Source organism: Quercus lobata, chromosome 3 (genome assembly GCF_001633185.2).
Source record: "Quercus lobata isolate SW786 chromosome 3, ValleyOak3.0 Primary Assembly, whole genome shotgun sequence".
NCBI lineage: Eukaryota > Viridiplantae > Streptophyta > Magnoliopsida > Fagales > Fagaceae > Quercus > Quercus lobata.
In genome coordinates, this window is record NC_044906.1 from 69,262,750 (window position 1) to 69,281,947 (window position 19,198).

The window sequence follows — 19,198 nt, forward strand, 5'->3', positions numbered from 1 at the left end:
GCATGTATGGAAACATAGGCAAACGGTTGACTTAAGCCCATTATGGCTCCAAAATTTATAACTTGAGTTTTTATTTTTATTTATTTATTTATTTATTAGACAATAGGATAAAATTTGAAATTATAACATCCACTCTATGATGATTGTACTTTATCATTAGACCAAAATAATAATAAGTTTTTGGTGTAAGCAGAGTCCAAATTCTAGATTTTTTTTTTTTTTTTTTTTATGGAAAAATTCCAAATCTCTTGTACGATCACAAATAACTTTATCAATTGAGTTATCTGGAATTTATTTATAAGTTGCTGAGTTGTTAACTTATGGGAACAATATCATTTTTATTTTTTCACCTATGCTTGTCACAATATCACTTACACTCAATTTTTTATACATCAATCACAATTATTTTTTAATATTAATATTTGTTTTGAGATAAATGCGATAAATTTTTTTTTGGTTAAACAATGCGATAAATTTTATGAATTCTGCTTCTTTAGTGATTTGGATACCTTAAACCTTAAATTGGATGTGATGTTATTTTCCAACGTACAGGGTGAAGTTGTCCTTTGTTTAGGAAACCCCTCCCCTTTTGTCTCTCACTGGCCGCCAACTCTTCCCTACACACACACACACTCTCTCTCTCTCTCCACAAATCGGCACCCACCAGCAATGTTCGGCGATTCAGAGCACGTGAGTTCTAATCTTTCTTTCTGTCTATTTTTATTTTTCCAATTTCTCATTGGGTTTGAATACCTTCACACCCATTTGCTTGGTTTAGCTTGGAACTCAATAAAGCACTAATTTTTAATACTTTTTTTTTGAAGCTTTTGAAATGGCTTATATGTGTACGTGTTTTAAGTTTCATTGATATGATATCATATGTATGCTAATTTTTTACTGTTTTATGTTTGTGATTTAACCTCTTTTCGCTAGCAATGTAGAATAGTGGCTTGCAGTGTAACCGTCTTGTACACTATAGTCTATTAGAAAGTATGCCAAAGATGAAACATTGATGTCAATTTCTCATTATCTGAACCAAATTCATGATGCCCATGTATTCGCAATTATTATCTATCTATCTACTATGAATAAATATAATGACACAGCCCAATTTCACAACATGTTCAAGTGTCTTGCCATCAATTTTTTTCAATCCCTCACAGTCGATCACTTTAGCAAGTTATGAAATTGGGTGTGTCCATAGTATTGTTGATATATGTATTAGTTGATCAGGGAGGCTCCTACATAAACAATGAACAACACTGTTTCAAGTCATTTCACTAGTTCACTTCCTTTTTTCCTAACATATGCGAAGTGGTATCTTATGTAACGGGAATATGCAATATCAGATTCACGACTTGTATGTAGGGTTGAGGGATGTGTGTCGCACATAAAGGTGAGAGGGTGTTGCATTCATTTTTCACATAATATACTTTTTATAACCTATGAATACCGCTTCAACCTTCTATTGTTTTGGGTATAATGGCTGAGCAACTATAGCAATGGCGATGAAAATGACAACGATAATAAAGAGCACCGAGGGGAGCTTGGGGTTCATGATAGGGTTTCAGAGGTTGAGCATGTCATGGCTCTTCCTCCACCATTGGATTGAGCCATTGACTGAGGGGTCACATCTCCGCCATTGGATTGGCTTACTTAAATGTGTTTCAAGAGCAGCGATTCTATTAAGTAGTGATATGACTTCAATGTTTTAAAATGTTCCCTCAGAATAGGTGATAATGTTTAATGACAAGCTTTGTCTGTTGTGCTTTGCTGATTTTAATTGTTTCATGAATGTTTTCTTTTAAGATTAATGTTCTTTTAACAATATCTGTATGATTTTTTCCATATTGAAAATTTATAATATATGTTGTTGTATTTCTGTGTGTTTTAAGGAAGTATTAGCACTTGAAAACATAAGTTCCTCCTCTCTTTTTTTTTTAAATAATTTTTTTGTTGAGACTATTTAATATTTGCTAAATAAAATCACTGAGAGCTTTGTAGCTTAATGTCATAGCATGATGTTTCCAACAGAGAATTTCAGGGTTGAATCCCCTCTCCCCACTTAAACATGTATCAAAGAGAAAATATTTGCAAAATAAAATGTCTTGGCAATATTTTTGGGCAACATCTTATTTCATTGGCTCAATATTTTGCACATATAGGGGCATTTGACTTTTGGGTAGGGATTATCTAAATGTTTCTTGGAAACAATGATTTATCTCTTGATATAGTTTTCCTTGATCTTAGCAATTATTTTATTCTGGCTTGCCTGTTGGACATGCCCTTTAACTGTGTTTGTCTTCATTTGTTTTGGTCCTTAAAGGTGGTAGGTTTGTTTATGTGTAGATATTTTGGATAAGGAATGCTTTGTATGAAAGTGATTCTTAAAAGTCGTTGTCTATCATTCAGGTTTCTCCCCATAAAAGAGGCATAAGAAATTGACCAAAGGCTTTAAAACCTATTCCTGTGATAATGCGATGCAAGTAAGTATCTTGCCATTATCATTTTTTTTTTTTTTGGGTGTGTTTGCCAATACTGTTTTGGACATATGTTTCATGAGGAAGAGAGAAGCACTGTTCACCTGATTTAAAAAAAATAAAAAAAATTCATGATGAAAATAGGCTAATGTTTGTGTCGTTTTTGTTTTTGTCAGACAAACAAATGAATCTTCCTGGAAAATTGGGTTCTAGTTATGATTTCTAGGCTTTTGATGTTTGAAAACTATAGCTTGGCAGTTTGTCTTTTACTTAAGTCTTGATTTTCTCTAAGGAACATTTTAGGTTGCTTTGTTCATTTTTTAGCCTCATTTGGTTCACTATCTTCAGATGTGAAGTCTCTGTGGTAGATGAATTATTAGCCTTCATCGGCTTATTTTGTTTATTGTGTAAAAGTACAATTGTACCTTAAAAAAGGTTATGCATAGTGCATCCTCTATGACTAAAGTTACTAATACAATAGTTCAAACATAACAACAGTTCATGCATAGTAAAAAGCTAAATTTTTATGTGTCCTCCACCTCGTGCATGTATTAAACCAAACACTTACGAGTTATGACACGTGCTTCAAAAATTGAATATTTGTACTTATGTGGTGCCAATAAGTAATTTTATCTTTATATTAATGTATCGTTTGTACAATTTACAACGCTCCTTTCACAGGAGCTGTGGTCGGGTCAAGTTGCCACATTTCTTTTGTTGCAGTGGAAATAGGAAAGTGTCGATGAGCAAAATGACTCAACCCGATGATCAAATTCTTGTAAGTATCAAACCTTGGTGGACTCATAAATTTTTCAGTCTTCAACCAATTTTCATGAAGTTGTTGGAGTTTATATTGCCTCTTTCTTGTAGGAATGCAGGTTTTTATCAAGCTTGCTCTTTTTCCCACCAGTATGATTTTCTACTAAATGTTTGTTATTGTGAAAACATCATTCATTGAAGTTGGGAATGTGGATAATTTAATTGTTTAAATAGGTTAGAAGGGTTCTCTGCAAACTGGGAGATATAAAAGCAGAAATGCAGAGTATTGAAATGTACACCTTTCCCCTGGTAGAAAAGGGTTTAATTTTCTAAGTTGTAAATTTGTAATTATCATAAAATTGCTTGAAATTCTTTTGGTTTTGTTTGAATTCACTGAAACAATCCCAATCAAGCTGTTAATGCACCAGATCAACTAAAAATTGGAGGCTGCTCTTTTCAAATGCTGAAAAGCTGTATCTATCATCTAAAAAATGTCAATGTCATTGTCAAATGTTTTCAAACCTAGGTATAAACTACCCATTCTCGTGTTTTTATTTTTTGGATGAAATAAAATAAAAAAATCAGCATACTTGAAGGGGATTACAAACACTTTTGTTTAGCCAAATTAATAATCATATTGTGTGATTAGATTTGTTCAAGTTTCCAGTTGAGTTCTGGTGCAGGTGGTTGTATAGTTGACAATGGCAATGAATGCCTGCAAACTTGGAATCAGAAAGGCATTGATGTGAGCATAGTACTACTAGATCATGCACTATAGCCAAAATTGAAATGTTGAATCATGACAATATTTTGAACAAAGGATGTATTAACTAGGAAACAAGTTTTCTCTTTTTGGAAGTAGGCGATAAGCAAGAGATGTAACAAAATTTTTTTGGAATATCAGCCATTGTAGTAGGTTAACTATTTTGGTAGAGAACCGGTTACTTCAAAAGGTTCAATGAGAATCAACAATGTCTAGTGGATCAATTAATGCATTCCAACTATACTCAAAATATGCTTGCCAATGGCCTTGAGTCTCGGTAACACTTTCACCTTATGTGATGCTCATGATTTGATCTTCAAAGTGAATATCTTGGGCATCTGGTGGTATGCAACTAATATATTACAAAATGTGGGATTCACAAGTATTTGATCTGCACCAACTCTGAGAAATCCATGAAATATTAATGTATACTACAATTATCCTTATACAATAGTCCTCTCATAACATGTGGGTTTTATATAGATGTGGGATCCATGTATTGCCAGAGAGTTGTTGCATCTGGTGGATGTAGGAGATAATTCTTGCTCATTTTCATCAAAAAAAAAAAAAAACTCTAATGGTCACAAGTTTGATAATTTATCTTATAATTTTAAATGCCTAAACCCTAGGTATTATACTTATGTTTTTGTTTTGGGTAAATTGCAAATTACACTATTAAAGTTTGGAAAATTTTGGATTTTATAATTTCAGAATTTGGAATTTACCCCCTGAAGTTTGGGAGTGTTTGGATTTTATACATTGACATTTTTTAATTTGGATTTTACTTCCTAAATTTTATAGGTGTTCGGATTTTTTACACAAAAAATTTTGAAACTTTAGACTGTAAAATTAAAATATTTTCAAAGTTTATGGAGTAAATTCCAAATACCCCTAAAATTTAAGAGATAGAATCTAAATTCTAAAATATTAGGGTGTAAAATCCAAATATTCTTAAATTTTAAAAGGTAAAATCCAAATTCTGAAATTTTAAGGTATAAAATTTAAATACCCCAAAACTTTAGGGATGTCATTTGCAATTTACTTTTTTTAATTTTAAATAACATAGTTGGAAAATTCATCATACACTGCCTTTGGATGGTTTTGACAATTGGATATTTAGATTTATACACTGATCTCCCACTTGATCATATAGCATCCCAGCTCAATACGCAAGGCCTCTAAAAGGCTTCATGTCCCTATCAAAAAAAAAAAAAAAAAAAAGGCTTCATGTCAAATAAGTTCGGGCAAAGAATCAACGGCTAAAGATAATATCAACTGACTTATAATAATGCACGTAAAAGAATTTGTGTCAAAAATTGCAGGAGTCAGTTAAGTTACGCATAAACGTCTCAAATTCCAAGCTAACCTTGAAGAAGGACACGTGTCACACCATTGGTGGATCATTCAGTGCTCCACCGCAAAGCAAAAACTATAAAGACCAAATACACTACTCCCTAGGCCACAGAGTACAATCTGTACCAACCAATCGTATGGAAAGTTGTATTGACCCAGTGCAGAAACCAAGTGGCTGATTGGTGGAGACAAAGTGAGTGCAGTGTACTCGGGTGCACCTGATTGTTTAAGCATAACTAACTTGACTTGGTAAGCAATGTAGCAGTGGTGTGTGTGTGTGTACACTGGCTGAGACCTTTCAGTTTTCAAATATGCTTTCTTTGTTGAGAAGACATCACCAAAAAACATGAAATACCCAGCTGTAAAAAAAAAAGGTACTTTTGCATTCTATCTATCTAACTTTCTTGGTTTCTTTGATAATTAGAGTTCAACATGTCTACATTTCAATTCTTGCATTGGTGTTTATAAAACTATAAACAATTATATGCTCTTGATAACTATTAGCGGGTACATGAGATAAACTAGTGGCAATGGCATTCTTTGTGGTATTTCATATCTGTGGTTTGAACCCCACATCTCTCTCCCCATTATCTACCTATGTTTAAAAAAAAAAAAAAAAAACTATTAGTGATTATTTATGAATTCTTGATTGCCATTTATATATGCTAAGAGCCTTGTAGCTCAGTGCTATTGTCTGGTCTACTAGAACCCGGTTCAAATCCTCCACTCCCACTTATTGTAATTATTGAATTTGATTGACATTTATATATGTTTATATTGATGTTAGAACTTAGAAGTGAATTCTACCCATTTTAGCTTTGGCTAGATTCTACTTGTTCTTTGTTTGTGCAATTATTTATTTTTCTTCTTTGGTTAGATTGTACACTTTTTTATGTTCTTGCTGATACGCTAGTAACACTTCTAAATTCCGTGATTTTTATTATGAAGGACTATACTCTGATTCTCATTTTGTAACTTGTTTAGCTTAAAGCGGTTTTTGGTAGTTTACAAGAGAGATTATAAAATTAAGTCTTGTGAAAGGAGAAAAGAATATATAAACTACACTAACATAGAAGGGTCAAGATGAAGTTTGGGAAAGAGTTCAAGAAACAAATGGTGCCGGAGTGGACAGAAGCCTATATGGATTATAATGGACTAAAAAGAATACTAAGAGAGGTAAGGGGTTACAAGCAGACTAAGCATCCTGCAACACACAATAAGGCCTCACAGAAGAAACCAACATTGGACAAGGCCTTCAGTGGTCTACACAAAGAAGCTAGCAATCTTCCAAGTAAGGGAGATATCGAGGACCAAGTTATAGATGTTAACACATTGCAGCAAGATGGTTCTGGACAGATTTACAAGACCAAGTTCTTAAGGAAGTCTGAAGAAGGAGGAGAGGTTGAGGTAATGTTTTTCAGAAAACTTGATGAAGAGCTCAACAAGGTCTGTAATTTTTACAAGGACAAGGTGGAGGCACTGATGCATGAAGCTGCTGTCTTGAATAAACAAATGGATGCTTTCATTGCATTGTGGGTAAAGGTGGAAAACCCTGATCTCAACGGCTCTAACCTTAAGAGATGTTATCTTTCCAATGTCTCTTCGAAGATGCCCCCAACAAGCACTACTTGCAGCAGAGACAGGAATCCAGGTAAATGCAGGACTAAAGAGATGTTATCTTTCCAATGTCTCTTTGAAGATCAGACGGTATGTTTTGAACTTTTATATATACATACATATATATATATATATATATATATATATAAGGAATACATGCATCCAAGTGGGTAATTATAACAGTGGTAGAAGATTGTAGAATGACACTTAATACAATTGGAGCCTCTGGTCATATGTTCAAGACTTATTGGGTACATGTGTAACACTATAACTTAAAAAAATAAAAAAAAAGGTTGTACTCAATGCATAAGCTTTGAGGGGTCTAGGAGAGGTGATCAAGTGATTGGTAGATAGCCTTAACCACCACTCTTTTTTGTAGAGGCTGATTTCTAACTTGAACTTGCGACTGGTCGCTTTTGGTGGAAGACACTTGCCATTGCACCCTAGTACAAAAATGAAATGCATTTGCAACTTTTCATCACCTCATATCATTTAAAGAATGCGATCAAGCTTTAAGTGGTAATTGTTTAATAATTTGGGAAGGTTTTTTGAGTATTTTTGACAAGTAATACTCAATCCATTTTCAGGAAGCAGTGAAATTAGTATACAAGTTTAACTAGGTCACAAGAGCTTTGGAATGTACTTTATTCAGGATATTTAATAAGCAGCTTGTTGGTTCTTTATTGTTTGCTCCACATCCTACAAAACTGGTGCACTAGTTTTGGAATCAAGTCATAGATAGCTTGATTGAAGAATGGAGGCCATGTCATATCTATTATATGATTTACTGCTGATCGTGTAGGAATGATGCATATGGATATGAGTCTCTGAGTTCAATTGAATAATAATCATCTGCTAAAGTATCTATTAATCCTTCAAATATATGATTGCTCACCAAATGTGCAGGAAGGGAGTATGTGGGTTTGATACCTGAAGTAGATACAAATGATGATCATCAACAAGAAGAGTCTACTGCTGGTCCAGAAGTCAATTCAGTTAGCACCGCCAGTTGTGGTTGTGATCACAGGGAGGAGGTGAACAAGGATGACTACAAAGAAGATCCCCTAAAAATTCTTGAGCACGTGAAGATTAACAATACGCTTGAATCTCCAATTTCAACCATAAAAGGCGTTTTCAAGGATTCCAAAGAAGAGGACTTGAGTTTTAATAAAGAGGAGCTGAGAAAAGTTGAAGAACGACTGAGACATGTGTTCGTTGAATTTTACCACAAGCTCCGTCTTCTAAAGCACTACAGGTGATCAACTGTAAATGAGTGTCTGCAATCTTCATAAGACAAGGTCTTGCTTTCTATGTCATTTAATTATTTTGTGCTTATTCAATTTTGCAAATGGATGGACCAGCTTTATGAATCTTGCAGCATTTTCCAAGATCATGAAAAAGTATGAAAAGGTCAGATGCACACTTAACAAGTATATTGTTCTTTAGATTCCTGAGTTGCATACTCTTATATAAGTTAGTCAAATAAAAATTATAAAAAGTTCATTTCGATATAATAGTATTCTAATTAGGAATGTTTAACATATGTAGATCACAACAAGGAGAGCTGCCAGATTATACATGAGAATAGTGGATGACTCTTACCTTGGCAATTCTGATGAGGTTTCTTTTATCTATTTACGTTCAATCATAATATTGGTGAATCATACATAAGATTATATACATGTATGTATTATGAAAAGTGCATATGCCACAGATATTCCATAATTCATTGAGTGACAATATCAAAAACACATTTGACAATTCAAGCCACGCCTGGAGAGTAATCATTCAATAAAATTCATGAGTCTAGTATAATAAAAAAAATTTCTAAGAGAACTCTTCAAATCTGAGATGGTTGGGTTTGAAAAACACATAAAATTCCTTGATTACATAACTTGGGCTAGTCTCTTTATATTTGCTCCCTGTCTGCATGAATGGTTTCTTAGATTTAAGTTTTTTGCCTATTCTTAATTATTCGATATTAAAAAAAAAATGAACTTACCTATAAATACATTGAATTAATGAATGAAGAGGTTTACCTGATTTTGGTCTTGCTAGCAATCTCAACTTTCGTTAAACATAGATTGGTTCTGGGTGGGGGCAAACTATGAACACAACCAACATGAAACTTTTATATTCTTCAAAAGACCGTTTGTAATGGAATGCTTTAGAGAAACAAATTGCTACATGTTGGTTTACCATCAGTTAGAATTTCTTGCACAAATACTGTTTATCTATCCACATCCACATTCAAAAGTTCAAATACTAATTTACTTTGACTCAGAATTTGACCATATTGAAGGTGCCAAATATGTTAGCTAGTGTCTTGGTGTGATACCATAGACAGTCAAATCATATTCTTTTAACCATATTTTACTGTGAACTAGTTGGATCACTTTGTTAATTGTAGGTTACTGGTCTCCTGGAGAGGGTGGAGACTACATTCATCAAGAACTTTTCAAAATCAAATCGTAGAGAAGGTATGAAGTTATTGAGACCAAAAGCTAAAAGAGAAAGGCATAGAGTAACATTTTTTTCAGGTACATGATAAACACTTTTTTTTTTTCCTTCCACTAATCAATTATCAGAACTAATTCAACCTAAATTGCTTCAATTCTTTATACCATGGCTTTCACATTTTGTTATTTTCAATGCTTTTGTGAGGATAACTTGTAGCAGTGGTTCTGATGCCTGCATTAATCAACCTTCTTTTTTCTTGATAATTGTAGGTTTCTTTTTGGGTTGCTCAATTGCTCTTTTGGTTGCTATTGTTTTAATAATAGAAGCTCATAATCTTATGGATAAGGAGGAGGGCACCCAGTACATGGAAAACATTTTCCCACTATACACGTAACCAAGGACCTTCCTGGAACTTCTATTTACTTATCCATGAGTTTGCACTTATAAAGCACCCTTCCAACTTTCCGGTTCAGCCTTTGTTTCCTCTTTGACATAAGCTAATTTCATTGCAGTTTATTTGCATATATTGTGCTACATATGCTCATGTATGCAGCCAACATATACTTCTGGAGACGTTATCGGGTCAACTATCCATTTATATTTGGTTTCAAGCGAGGAACTGAGTTGGGCTATCGAGAAGTTTTTCTCCTCAGCACTGGTCTTGCAGTACTTGCATCAGCCGGTTTCCTAGCAAACTTGCAGCTGGACACAGACTCAAGTACTCGAGACTACAAGACAATCACTGAACTGGTTCCTCTGGTGTTGGTTATTGTAAGATTTTTTGAAGTAGAAAAATTTTCTCTTCTAGAGTGCTTTAAACTTGAGTTTATTTAACTGCTGATATAGCTTATTTTCTTTTCTCACTGAAGTTTAGCCTTGTGCCATGCATAATTTAAAATTCCCAAATTAACTCCAATCTTTCTGCTTGCAGTTTGTGCTTGTCATCACCTTCTGCCCTCTTAACATTTTATACCGTTCAAGTCGTTTCTTCTTCATTAAATGTGTTTTCCGCTGTATCTGTGCTCCTCTCTACCAGGTAATGGAATGTCAATAACTAGATAACATTGTTAAGATGAATTAGATACCATTTTTTATCGTCTTTCTTTGCAGGTTACTCTACCAGATTTTTTCTTGGCAGACCAGCTTACAAGCCAGGTTTGATATTCTCATTCATTTTAATGGCTGCAATAACTAAAGGATCTATGACTTTGTATTATTGTTATGCTGTTTGCTGCTGTTTGACCTCAGGTCCCGGCCTTTCGGAGTTTTGAGTTATACATTTGCTACTATAGTTTGGGAGAGTACTCAAGGAGGCAAAGCAAGTGTCTTAGTCATGGTGTCTACAATACCTTCTATTTCATTGTTGCTGTAATACCGTATTGGCTGCGGTTCCTGCAGGTATAAATAAAACTGTTCTTTTCTGTGTGTTGACTTTTAAGTATATACTAATTATGACGCATGGTGGAATTGTTTCTGAGATGGAAACCCATAGTTCTAAACTTAACTAATGTCCACAGTGTTCCTTTCAACACTATTTATCCCTGGCATACTTGGGTAATTCTCTGAATAGATCAGATAAGAATTTCTGAATACAGAAATGCCATGCATCGACACAGCATGCTCATGTCTCTGTTCAGCTAGCACCGCTAAAATTACTTTGGGTCATGCGTTTCAAAAATGAGTTTTTGCTAGTCCTTAACAGTGGTTGGCTTGCTGTTTGGCTAGCACTACACTTGACCTTTCGTTCATCCACAGTTATCATGCATTGATTTGTACCATCTGACTGTCCAGATTTATACTAAAAAGGTGTTGCAATTATAATTGCATCTATCATGTTTCCATTCAAGCATGTATCATTTCATTTCTAGTGACTCACAAACAGAGATCATGGAGAACATTAAGAGGATTTTGCTCCCCTTGTTAGGAATGAGCTTGCAAATATGATCCATTCAGACACTGCATTTGCTCTACATCCAATTTCCTACTCTGGTCATGCATCCATCCCCATTGCAGGACTAAATACTCATCCTTCTTTTAACAGAAGTAAAACAAATCTTTTAGTAAACATTTAAGCATTCAAAAAAAGTTAAGCATACTGATGGAAAGTATTTGTTAATTTGTAGTGCATTCGTCGGTTGTGTGAAGACAAAGATGCAATGCATGTGTACAATGGTTTGAAGTACTTCTCGACCATTGTTGCAGTTATTATTAGGACAGCTTTTGAGCTAAAGAAGGGAATGGCCTGGATGGTGTTAGCTTTAGTCAGCTCCTCTGTTGCAGCACTAATAAATACATATTGGGATATTTTCATAGACTGGGGGCTTCTGCGAAGGCAATCAAAGAACAAATATTTGAGAGATAAACTTGTAGTTTCACACAAGAGTGTCTACTTTGCAGCTATGGTATTGTTCAGTGACTGGCTGTGAGAGACATGAAAATTATTTGTCCTATTAATCCAATTTGTTTGTGGGCTTTCATTGCAGGTCTTGAATATAGTACTGCGATTTGCATGGATGCAATTGGTGTTAGAATTCAGATTGCGTTCCCTTCATAAGATGACCATAATAACCATCTTTTCCTGCCTAGAGATTATCCGTCGTGGCATTTGGAGCTTCTTCAGGTATTGTGCCTTTTTCTTAAATCAGGATGCATGCTTGTTGGGTATGCTTTTGTTCTACTAAAATCCTGCCAATTCTTGCTGCATCAGGCACAAAACACAAATAAGAATTGTGATCATTAAAGCAAAGAGATTGAATGAACCACTATCTTGCTAGAAAATTTGAGCTCAAATTGCAACTCCTCTCCCTGTAAGCTAGAGAGTGAGTTGGGGGTTCAAAACCTATTAAGCAAATGTCTAATCTATCAGTCTGTCAAGATTTTGTGCAACATATGATGACTGCACGTATTAGATTTATTAGTCCTCTAGCCATTTGTTACAGCAGAAATTAATAATAGGGTGTGCTTGAACCTTGGGTTGTTTATTCAATCAGGTTGGAAAACGAGCACTTAAACAATGTGGGCAAGTACCGTGCATTCAAGTCAGTCCCACTTCCTTTCAGTTATTATGAGACTGACAATGATGATGATGATGACTACGACGATGATGACAAGAATGATTGAGCATCAACACAAATAAACACACAATTGTGCACCAAGGCTATGATACAAACACCTTGCTTTGAGGATGATCTCTAGTCTTGATAAGCTTCATAAAGTCTTTGATATCTCGATATGTACACGGCAAACCTTCCACCTTCCATGATGGGCAAAAAGCCCATCATATATGCTGGTCAACTTGGAGGAGGAACAACTCATAAAAGCCAGTATGATCTATGGTTCTTTGCCAATCTGCATGCTGGACTAGCTCATGTTAAGTTACTTCTTATTTTGCTGAGAAGTTAATAAGTCACTTCATTGTTCATTCTTTGTTGACCTTGAAATGATAATTAAGAAAATTTCATATCCCGTACTCTTATGGTTAAGAAAATGCTTCAAAGTTGTTACGATTCATCACAAGGCCTGTAGCACAGATAATGCACACAAGTTCTATTCATTAGTATAAAATTCTATTCCATTGTCATGGTGCATGCTTTTTTTTTTTGGTTGAATAAATACTATTATTTCAAAAAACTAAGATTACAAAGCCCAAACTCAACTAATAAGGGCATAGAAGATGGAAATGGGCCCTGATCTATACAAAAGAAACCCCATTGAACTAAATTGTGGGCGACAACATTCTGCCCTTTTCTTGCAAAACCAACTTCCTAGCTATTCAAAGAGTTAAAAGATGCGAAACCACTTCTTCAACAATAGAAACACATACAAATTGTACTAGGTGTTGATAAATTCGAAGCACTCTGAAATCCAAATTGGATACACAATAAAACTGTTATAGATTAAATTAATTAGTAAAACCTACCATTAGTTGCAAATCATCATTTGGTTTTGCTTAATAGGCTCAAATTGTCACACGCATACTCAAGCTAACAGATATATACATGAGAGAGAGGGCTAATCCAATGGATATGTCATAGATTATGCTCTTGCATTTGATCATATAGATATAATACCCAAGCTCCATAGAGAAGATCTTCATTGTTAAGTATTGGACAAATAACAAGAGTTTTGTAACTCAATGACATAGTCTAGTCTCTCTTATGAGAAAAACTAGGATTTGAATCCCCCTTCCCTTCCCTCACTTTTTGCAACAATTTTTTTCCCCTTTCAAAGTACTAGACTAAGCATAATCAAAATTTGAATTTATCCAACAAATTTTTAATTCATTTCACACAACTAAAACATATTATTATAAAGGACTTGGCTTGTGTCCAGTGCTCCAGTGCACTGAACCCATTAAGATAATGACACATAAATTGGTCAATGTACTAGAACATTGTACCCACATGTACAGTTTAGATCCATTGCACTAAAACACATAAACAGTCTCTTAAGCATCACATCAAAATTTTGGATACATCCATTTATAGAGCACCAAGGTCTTGACTCAAGACTCAAGAGGCAAATTCCATGCCATTGCTTTTGACGATGATTTCATAAGGCCTAGCAGGCCTTACGTGATGGGAAATGGAATTGGGCTGGAATTTGACGGCCCACATGTTGGCCCCAAATTAACGGCTAAGATTAAACCACGTGTAATGACTTACGCCTCAAGAAAAAACAGTCTTTCGTGACGCTCTGAACAAACCACGTTTTTTTTTTTTTTTTTGGGTCTGTGAACAAACCACGTTTTAAATGGCTCTCTCAAATAAATTTCTACTGGTTGTCCTTGTCCATTAATTTATTTATTTCAGTAGGACTCTTTTTTTTTTTACTGACCAATGATTGCAATTTCCTTTTAAAACTACAATTCTAAATAATATAATATTCCTCATCAACTATTAGTAATAAGCTTTATTTCTATCACTAAGATTTTTGTTATAGAAGATTTAATTTTTATCAGATATATCTTTAAAAAAAATTGATTGAAAGTAGCTTTAGTGGTGAACTGGTGATAAATTTTTTCTTTTCTTTTTTGGGAAACTAGTGATGATTTATTTTTTTTTTTTTTTTTTTTATATAACTCAAATAGTAAGAATTTGGAATTTTCTAAAAAGCAGGCTTTACGGTGGATTTGGGTTCACACTTTTAAATTTGCTAAGGTTTAAAAGGGTTTGGGTTTTATACTTTTATAGTAGGTAGCTCAATGACCTAATTATCAATATACAGTAAATTACTAAAATATCTTATTTATTTATTTAAAAACTGATTTCTATAATAAAAAAATAAAAACATTAAAATATATCAGACAAACAGATTGAATTATAAGACTCTTAACACTTATTAACTGTTAAATACTAATAGTATCTAAATTTTAGTTTTAGATGTTCATTGTTAGACAAAATCCATAGTTAATCCAATTTTTTTGACCTTCTCAAAAAAAAAAAAAAATCCAACTTATTTGACTCAACTCAAAATAAGATAAATATACAATTTTTTCGGTTTTGGAAACAACTTATTTAATTTTTTTTATTGATGCGAAGTAGGAATAGGAGTTCAAGTTTTTTAATATATATATATATATATATATATATATGAGCTTTTAAAAAAATAGTAGTATATTAAAAAAAAATAAGGCATATTTGGAAGGGGGGTTTTTAGGAGGTTTAAGCAAAAGCAAGAAGCCATGGGAGGCGTTTCCTCATCAATCCCTAGCGATCAACAACAACAACAACAAACTCACACCAACGTTGACTCGTCTCCCAACTCACCGATTCCCTCCGATTCTAACTCACCAAACCCTAAAATGTCCGATTCCGATTCCAAAACCCCCAAAACCCTAGACCAAGACAAAGAGAAAGAGAAAGCTCCGGAAGATTCGAGTCAATCGGCGAAGGATTCTGATAAAGTCGAAAACAAAGACGAAGAAGGAGGTGGAGACGAAGGAGACGAAGATGAAGAAGAAGGAGAGTGTGGATTTTGCGTGTTCATGAAAGGCGGTGGGTGCAAGGACAGCTTCGTAGCTTGGGAGAAGTGCATCGAAGAGGCGGAGAAGAGCAAAGAGGACATTGTGGACAAGTGCGCCGAGATCACCACCGCGTTGACTAGGTGTATGGAAGCTCACGCCGATTACTACGAGCCGATAATCCGAGCCGAGAAGAAGGCCAAGGAAGAAGTCCTCAAGGAATTGGAGAACGAGAAAGAGAAAGAGAAAGTAGAAGTTGCTTCTAATTGATATAATTTGATGAGGTTAGTTTGCTTTTTGATTCTGTTTTAGAACTCAAAATTTAGTAGTTATTTTTTGGCTGCTATTTTGTGCGGTATGAGCCGCGGTGATAAAAGTATAAAAGACATGATTTTTCGGAGTTTTTTGTTCGGGATATGGAGGCCTGGTTAGAGGCAATTAAGGAAATCTTGATAAATGGGAAGTGTTTTTTTAGCCAACTTTTTTCTTTGTTGATTATGTTCTTATGTGGGTATTTACAAATTTATGATTTTTCGGGTGTTGGTAATGGTCGGATTTTTATAATGTTGAGAAGGCGAAAGAGAAAGAAACCGCTTCTAATTGATAATTTGACGGGGTTAGTTTCTTTTTGATTCTGTTTTAGAACTCAAAAGACATGATTTGAGGCAATTAAGGAAGTCTTGATAAATGGAAGTGTTTTTAGTTAACTTCACTTTGTTGATTATGTTTCTCATTATGTTGGTATTTTCGAGTAGATAATGAAAACGGTGTTACTACTAGGTTTTGTTGGGTAAGTACATTTTGGTGAATCAATTTCCATGGGAGCAAAACTTAGGTACAGTTCCTTAGATGACACCTTTTGTGTTGCATTGGTCTTGGTTGAATTTAATTGATGGTTTTTTATTTATTTATTTTACTATAATTTAATTGTTACAACAAGTTGGGGAGCAGGATTGAAACCTTGTTCTCCTCGTAAAGGAGACCAGGCAACACTATTGAGGTACACACCTAAGGAATTGTAAAGGTCTTCCCTTTCCATGGCTTGTCCATAAATTTCCCTATTCCGTGCTTAGACACGCTTCAAATGTTTCTTACTTGATGCCCTTCTAATGTTCGTTGGCATGTTGTTGTGCAATTTCTTGATTTACTGTTAGTTGTTTAGATGTTTAGTACTTTAACCATGCTCATACAGTGTCTAATTCTTTCGGTGAGTGCAGACTTATCCTACTTGTTAGTGGAGACTATTTTGTATTTTAGTGTTTTGGAACCTTTTTTGATCCTTCCCTTTATGTGGGAGTTGTGTGTCCATTGTACCATTTCAGTTCAACATGCTTGTTCACAACTGCTAAGTCAACACGTGTTAACAATGGGTGTAAGATCAATATCTTTGCTTGATGTGGACATTTATTTTGTATTTTTAACACACTTCACCTGCTTCTTGATGCTTTTATCGTGTCTATGCAGACGTTTAGGCAACTTGGTTGAATATTATATTTTCGCTTAGTAGAGATTAGTATTTTAACCACGCCCATATGGCTAATGCTTTCCATGTGAATCCTCACCCTGAACAAATTCCTGGTCTTTTGCCATAGATTAGTGTTCCTTGCATTGCTTCAATTTTATTTGTTTGCTTCAAATTGGTTATTTGACCTGCGTTAACAATGGGGTATAATCAGTATTTTTCTTCAGTAATACTGTATTTTGTTTCATATAAATTTGCTATTGATTTTCAAAGTTCGATCAGTTGATGTCCTCATTTCCTGTCACTTCCTGCATCTTGTTTTACTGATGCTGTCCAGGGCACTGTTCTAGAATTATCTAGATTACAATTGTAAGATAGATTTTTCAGTCTGTTCCGAATTTTTCAGGTTTTATCAGTACATTTTTTTTTATATGAAAAAACTCCCCCTTTTGATATTCTCGTTTTTAGGTTGAAATTAAGCTTGCATATTTGAATGCATGCTGTGTGCAGCACAGACTGACAGATTGTGCTCATGAGGTTTTCTTATATATGAAAAGTTGAAAATGAAATTATATAAAGGTTATTCTACTGGTCAACTGCAAAGTTCTTAGGTATTCAGGAAATTGGACTGTGCATTAGTGCTTTTTTATGTTTTCTTTGCATGGATCATGATCTCCAAATTAATGTTATCTGGTAAATTTGGATTGATGCTTTTGTTGATTGTGATGATGAGGAAGTGCTTCTTGTGATTGTCTAGTTATGCATTTTTAACGTGGTTTTTCTTCAAAAATCTTGGCCATTGGGATTTAAGAATGATCTGCCAAGCACCTTTTCCTACCTGGGGTTGGGATCCTATTTGCGCGTATAAAGGCAGGGAATTTTTTTTAGTATTCTACTGTGCTTTTATCGAACTTTGTGTTCGGTGAGGGGTTCTTTCAAGTTTTACGTGTCCTGTTTCAAAGGTTTTGCAAATCAATATCTGTTTTGTAGATGGATGTTATGATTTGAAGAGAATGCAAGAGAATTCATAAAATACCTTGATTTATGGTGAGAGCGAAATCAACTTGGGGGTTCAAGTGATAGAACAGTGGTGAATGTGGTTTGAAGCCCACAAAAAGGATAGTGCAATCAGACTTATTTGAAAGATCATGACTAAGTTTTGCTTGACCAGAGATTAGTGCCTTATGTTTAATGTGTCCAAATGTTGGCAAACTTTACCTTGGGGAGTTGATCCAACTGCATGTGGGAAGACTCTTTTTTATTGGGAGGGGATGGGAACAGTTCTCTTCAAATTACGAAGGACAGCCCATTTATCAATGGAGTGAGCTAGGACATTGTTTTCCCCGTTAGTACAAGTAACAGAGTAACATACCAACAATAGAGTGTGAATGGCAATTTTCAGGCATCAGTGTGACCCCAAGCTCATGCTTGACAATATACTGCTTCACAATGACTGTGAGGCCCTAGTGGATAATGGGAATTCACGTATTACAACATCCCCCCATAGTCATTGTCAAGCACTATGTTGTCAGGCTTTGGTTAGTGCGAGTGATGGGGTTGGTTCTTGGGCTCTATTTGATTGGACCATGTATTTGGGCCATGAGGTTTAAGGTAGTGAGTTTGGGCCTTGGTTTGATTGGGTAGCATTTTTGAGTTTTTTTGGTGATGTTTGTTCAGCTGGGTTCTGGTTGAGTGAGTTTGGAGGGGACTGTGTGAAGACTGTGTGACCATTATTATTTTTAATTTGTAGTCAATTTCCGTTAGTGAATTGGCAGTGGGGACCAAATTGACTGCAAGTTGAAAATAACATGGACCGATGATTGTGACCAAAATGTATAAACAAAATTGACAATAACTTCAAAATATTAGGAACAAAATGATATTTTGGCCATAAATTTAGTTGGAATCATCATCCCCTAATTTAGACTACCTAAGTAGTCTTGCCTAATAAATGAAGGAGATATTTTTTCCCCTGATAAATAAAAACAGCTTTTTATGCATGAAGCCAACATGTTCTCTTCCCACTTCTTCTCCACTTGTAACTTGTCATTTGTCAAAAACAAGCAAAAGCAACAATGAACAAGCAAAGAAAGAACTTAAATTGCACCATGCTCATACAGTCTGCAAATATAAGAACATGACTAATAATTTTTGTTCTCGTTTTAGCTTTAAAGTTCCCGTCAAATGCAAGTCATGGTGAAACACTTTAATTTTTCTTTATTGGTGAGTGTTAAAAAATAAAATAAAAATTGCCAAAGCCCTCAATGTATTTGTAAACACAAAATTTCAAGTTTTATGAGCTGGTTTGAATGAGACGTGCTGTGTGAGGAGGTGGCTTGTAA

At 34.6% G+C, this 19,198-nt stretch overlaps 2 protein-coding genes and 1 long non-coding RNA gene across 4 annotated transcripts; all 3 read left to right on the forward strand.

Moving 5' to 3' along the window:
• The first annotated feature begins 534 nt into the window (after nucleotides 1-534).
• Nucleotides 535-3,576, forward strand: LOC115979223. Its single transcript, XR_004088989.1, has 4 exons — nucleotides 535-690; nucleotides 2,413-2,486; nucleotides 3,162-3,258; nucleotides 3,351-3,576. It is a non-coding gene; the product is annotated as an uncharacterized LOC115979223 (long non-coding RNA).
• Nucleotides 3,577-5,393: 1,817 nt separating this feature from the next.
• LOC115979005 (phosphate transporter PHO1 homolog 10) lies at nucleotides 5,394-12,897 on the forward strand. Of its 2 annotated transcripts, XM_031100942.1 has the most exons (14): nucleotides 5,394-5,729; nucleotides 6,340-7,006; nucleotides 7,879-8,227; nucleotides 8,334-8,382; nucleotides 8,521-8,592; nucleotides 9,383-9,512; nucleotides 9,702-9,822; nucleotides 9,945-10,203; nucleotides 10,364-10,468; nucleotides 10,543-10,587; nucleotides 10,681-10,830; nucleotides 11,556-11,834; nucleotides 11,916-12,052; nucleotides 12,423-12,897. In XM_031100942.1, exons 2-14 carry the CDS (start codon nucleotides 6,439-6,441, stop codon nucleotides 12,550-12,552), a joined length of 2,394 nt encoding a protein of 797 aa, XP_030956802.1. In that variant the 5' UTR covers nucleotides 5,394-5,729; nucleotides 6,340-6,438; the 3' UTR covers nucleotides 12,553-12,897. The 2 variants fall into 2 exon arrangements, with proteins under 2 accessions (XP_030956802.1, XP_030956803.1); XM_031100943.1 differs by lacking the exon at nucleotides 6,340-7,006 and having other exon boundaries at nucleotides 5,396-5,729.
• A 2,161-nt stretch (nucleotides 12,898-15,058) lies between these two features.
• On the forward strand, nucleotides 15,059-16,168 carry LOC115981606 (protein starmaker-like). The gene has a single exon (XM_031103882.1). It carries the CDS (start codon nucleotides 15,116-15,118, stop codon nucleotides 15,662-15,664), a length of 549 nt encoding a protein of 182 aa, XP_030959742.1. The 5' UTR covers nucleotides 15,059-15,115; the 3' UTR covers nucleotides 15,665-16,168.
• Nucleotides 16,169-19,198: the final 3,030 nt, after the last annotated feature.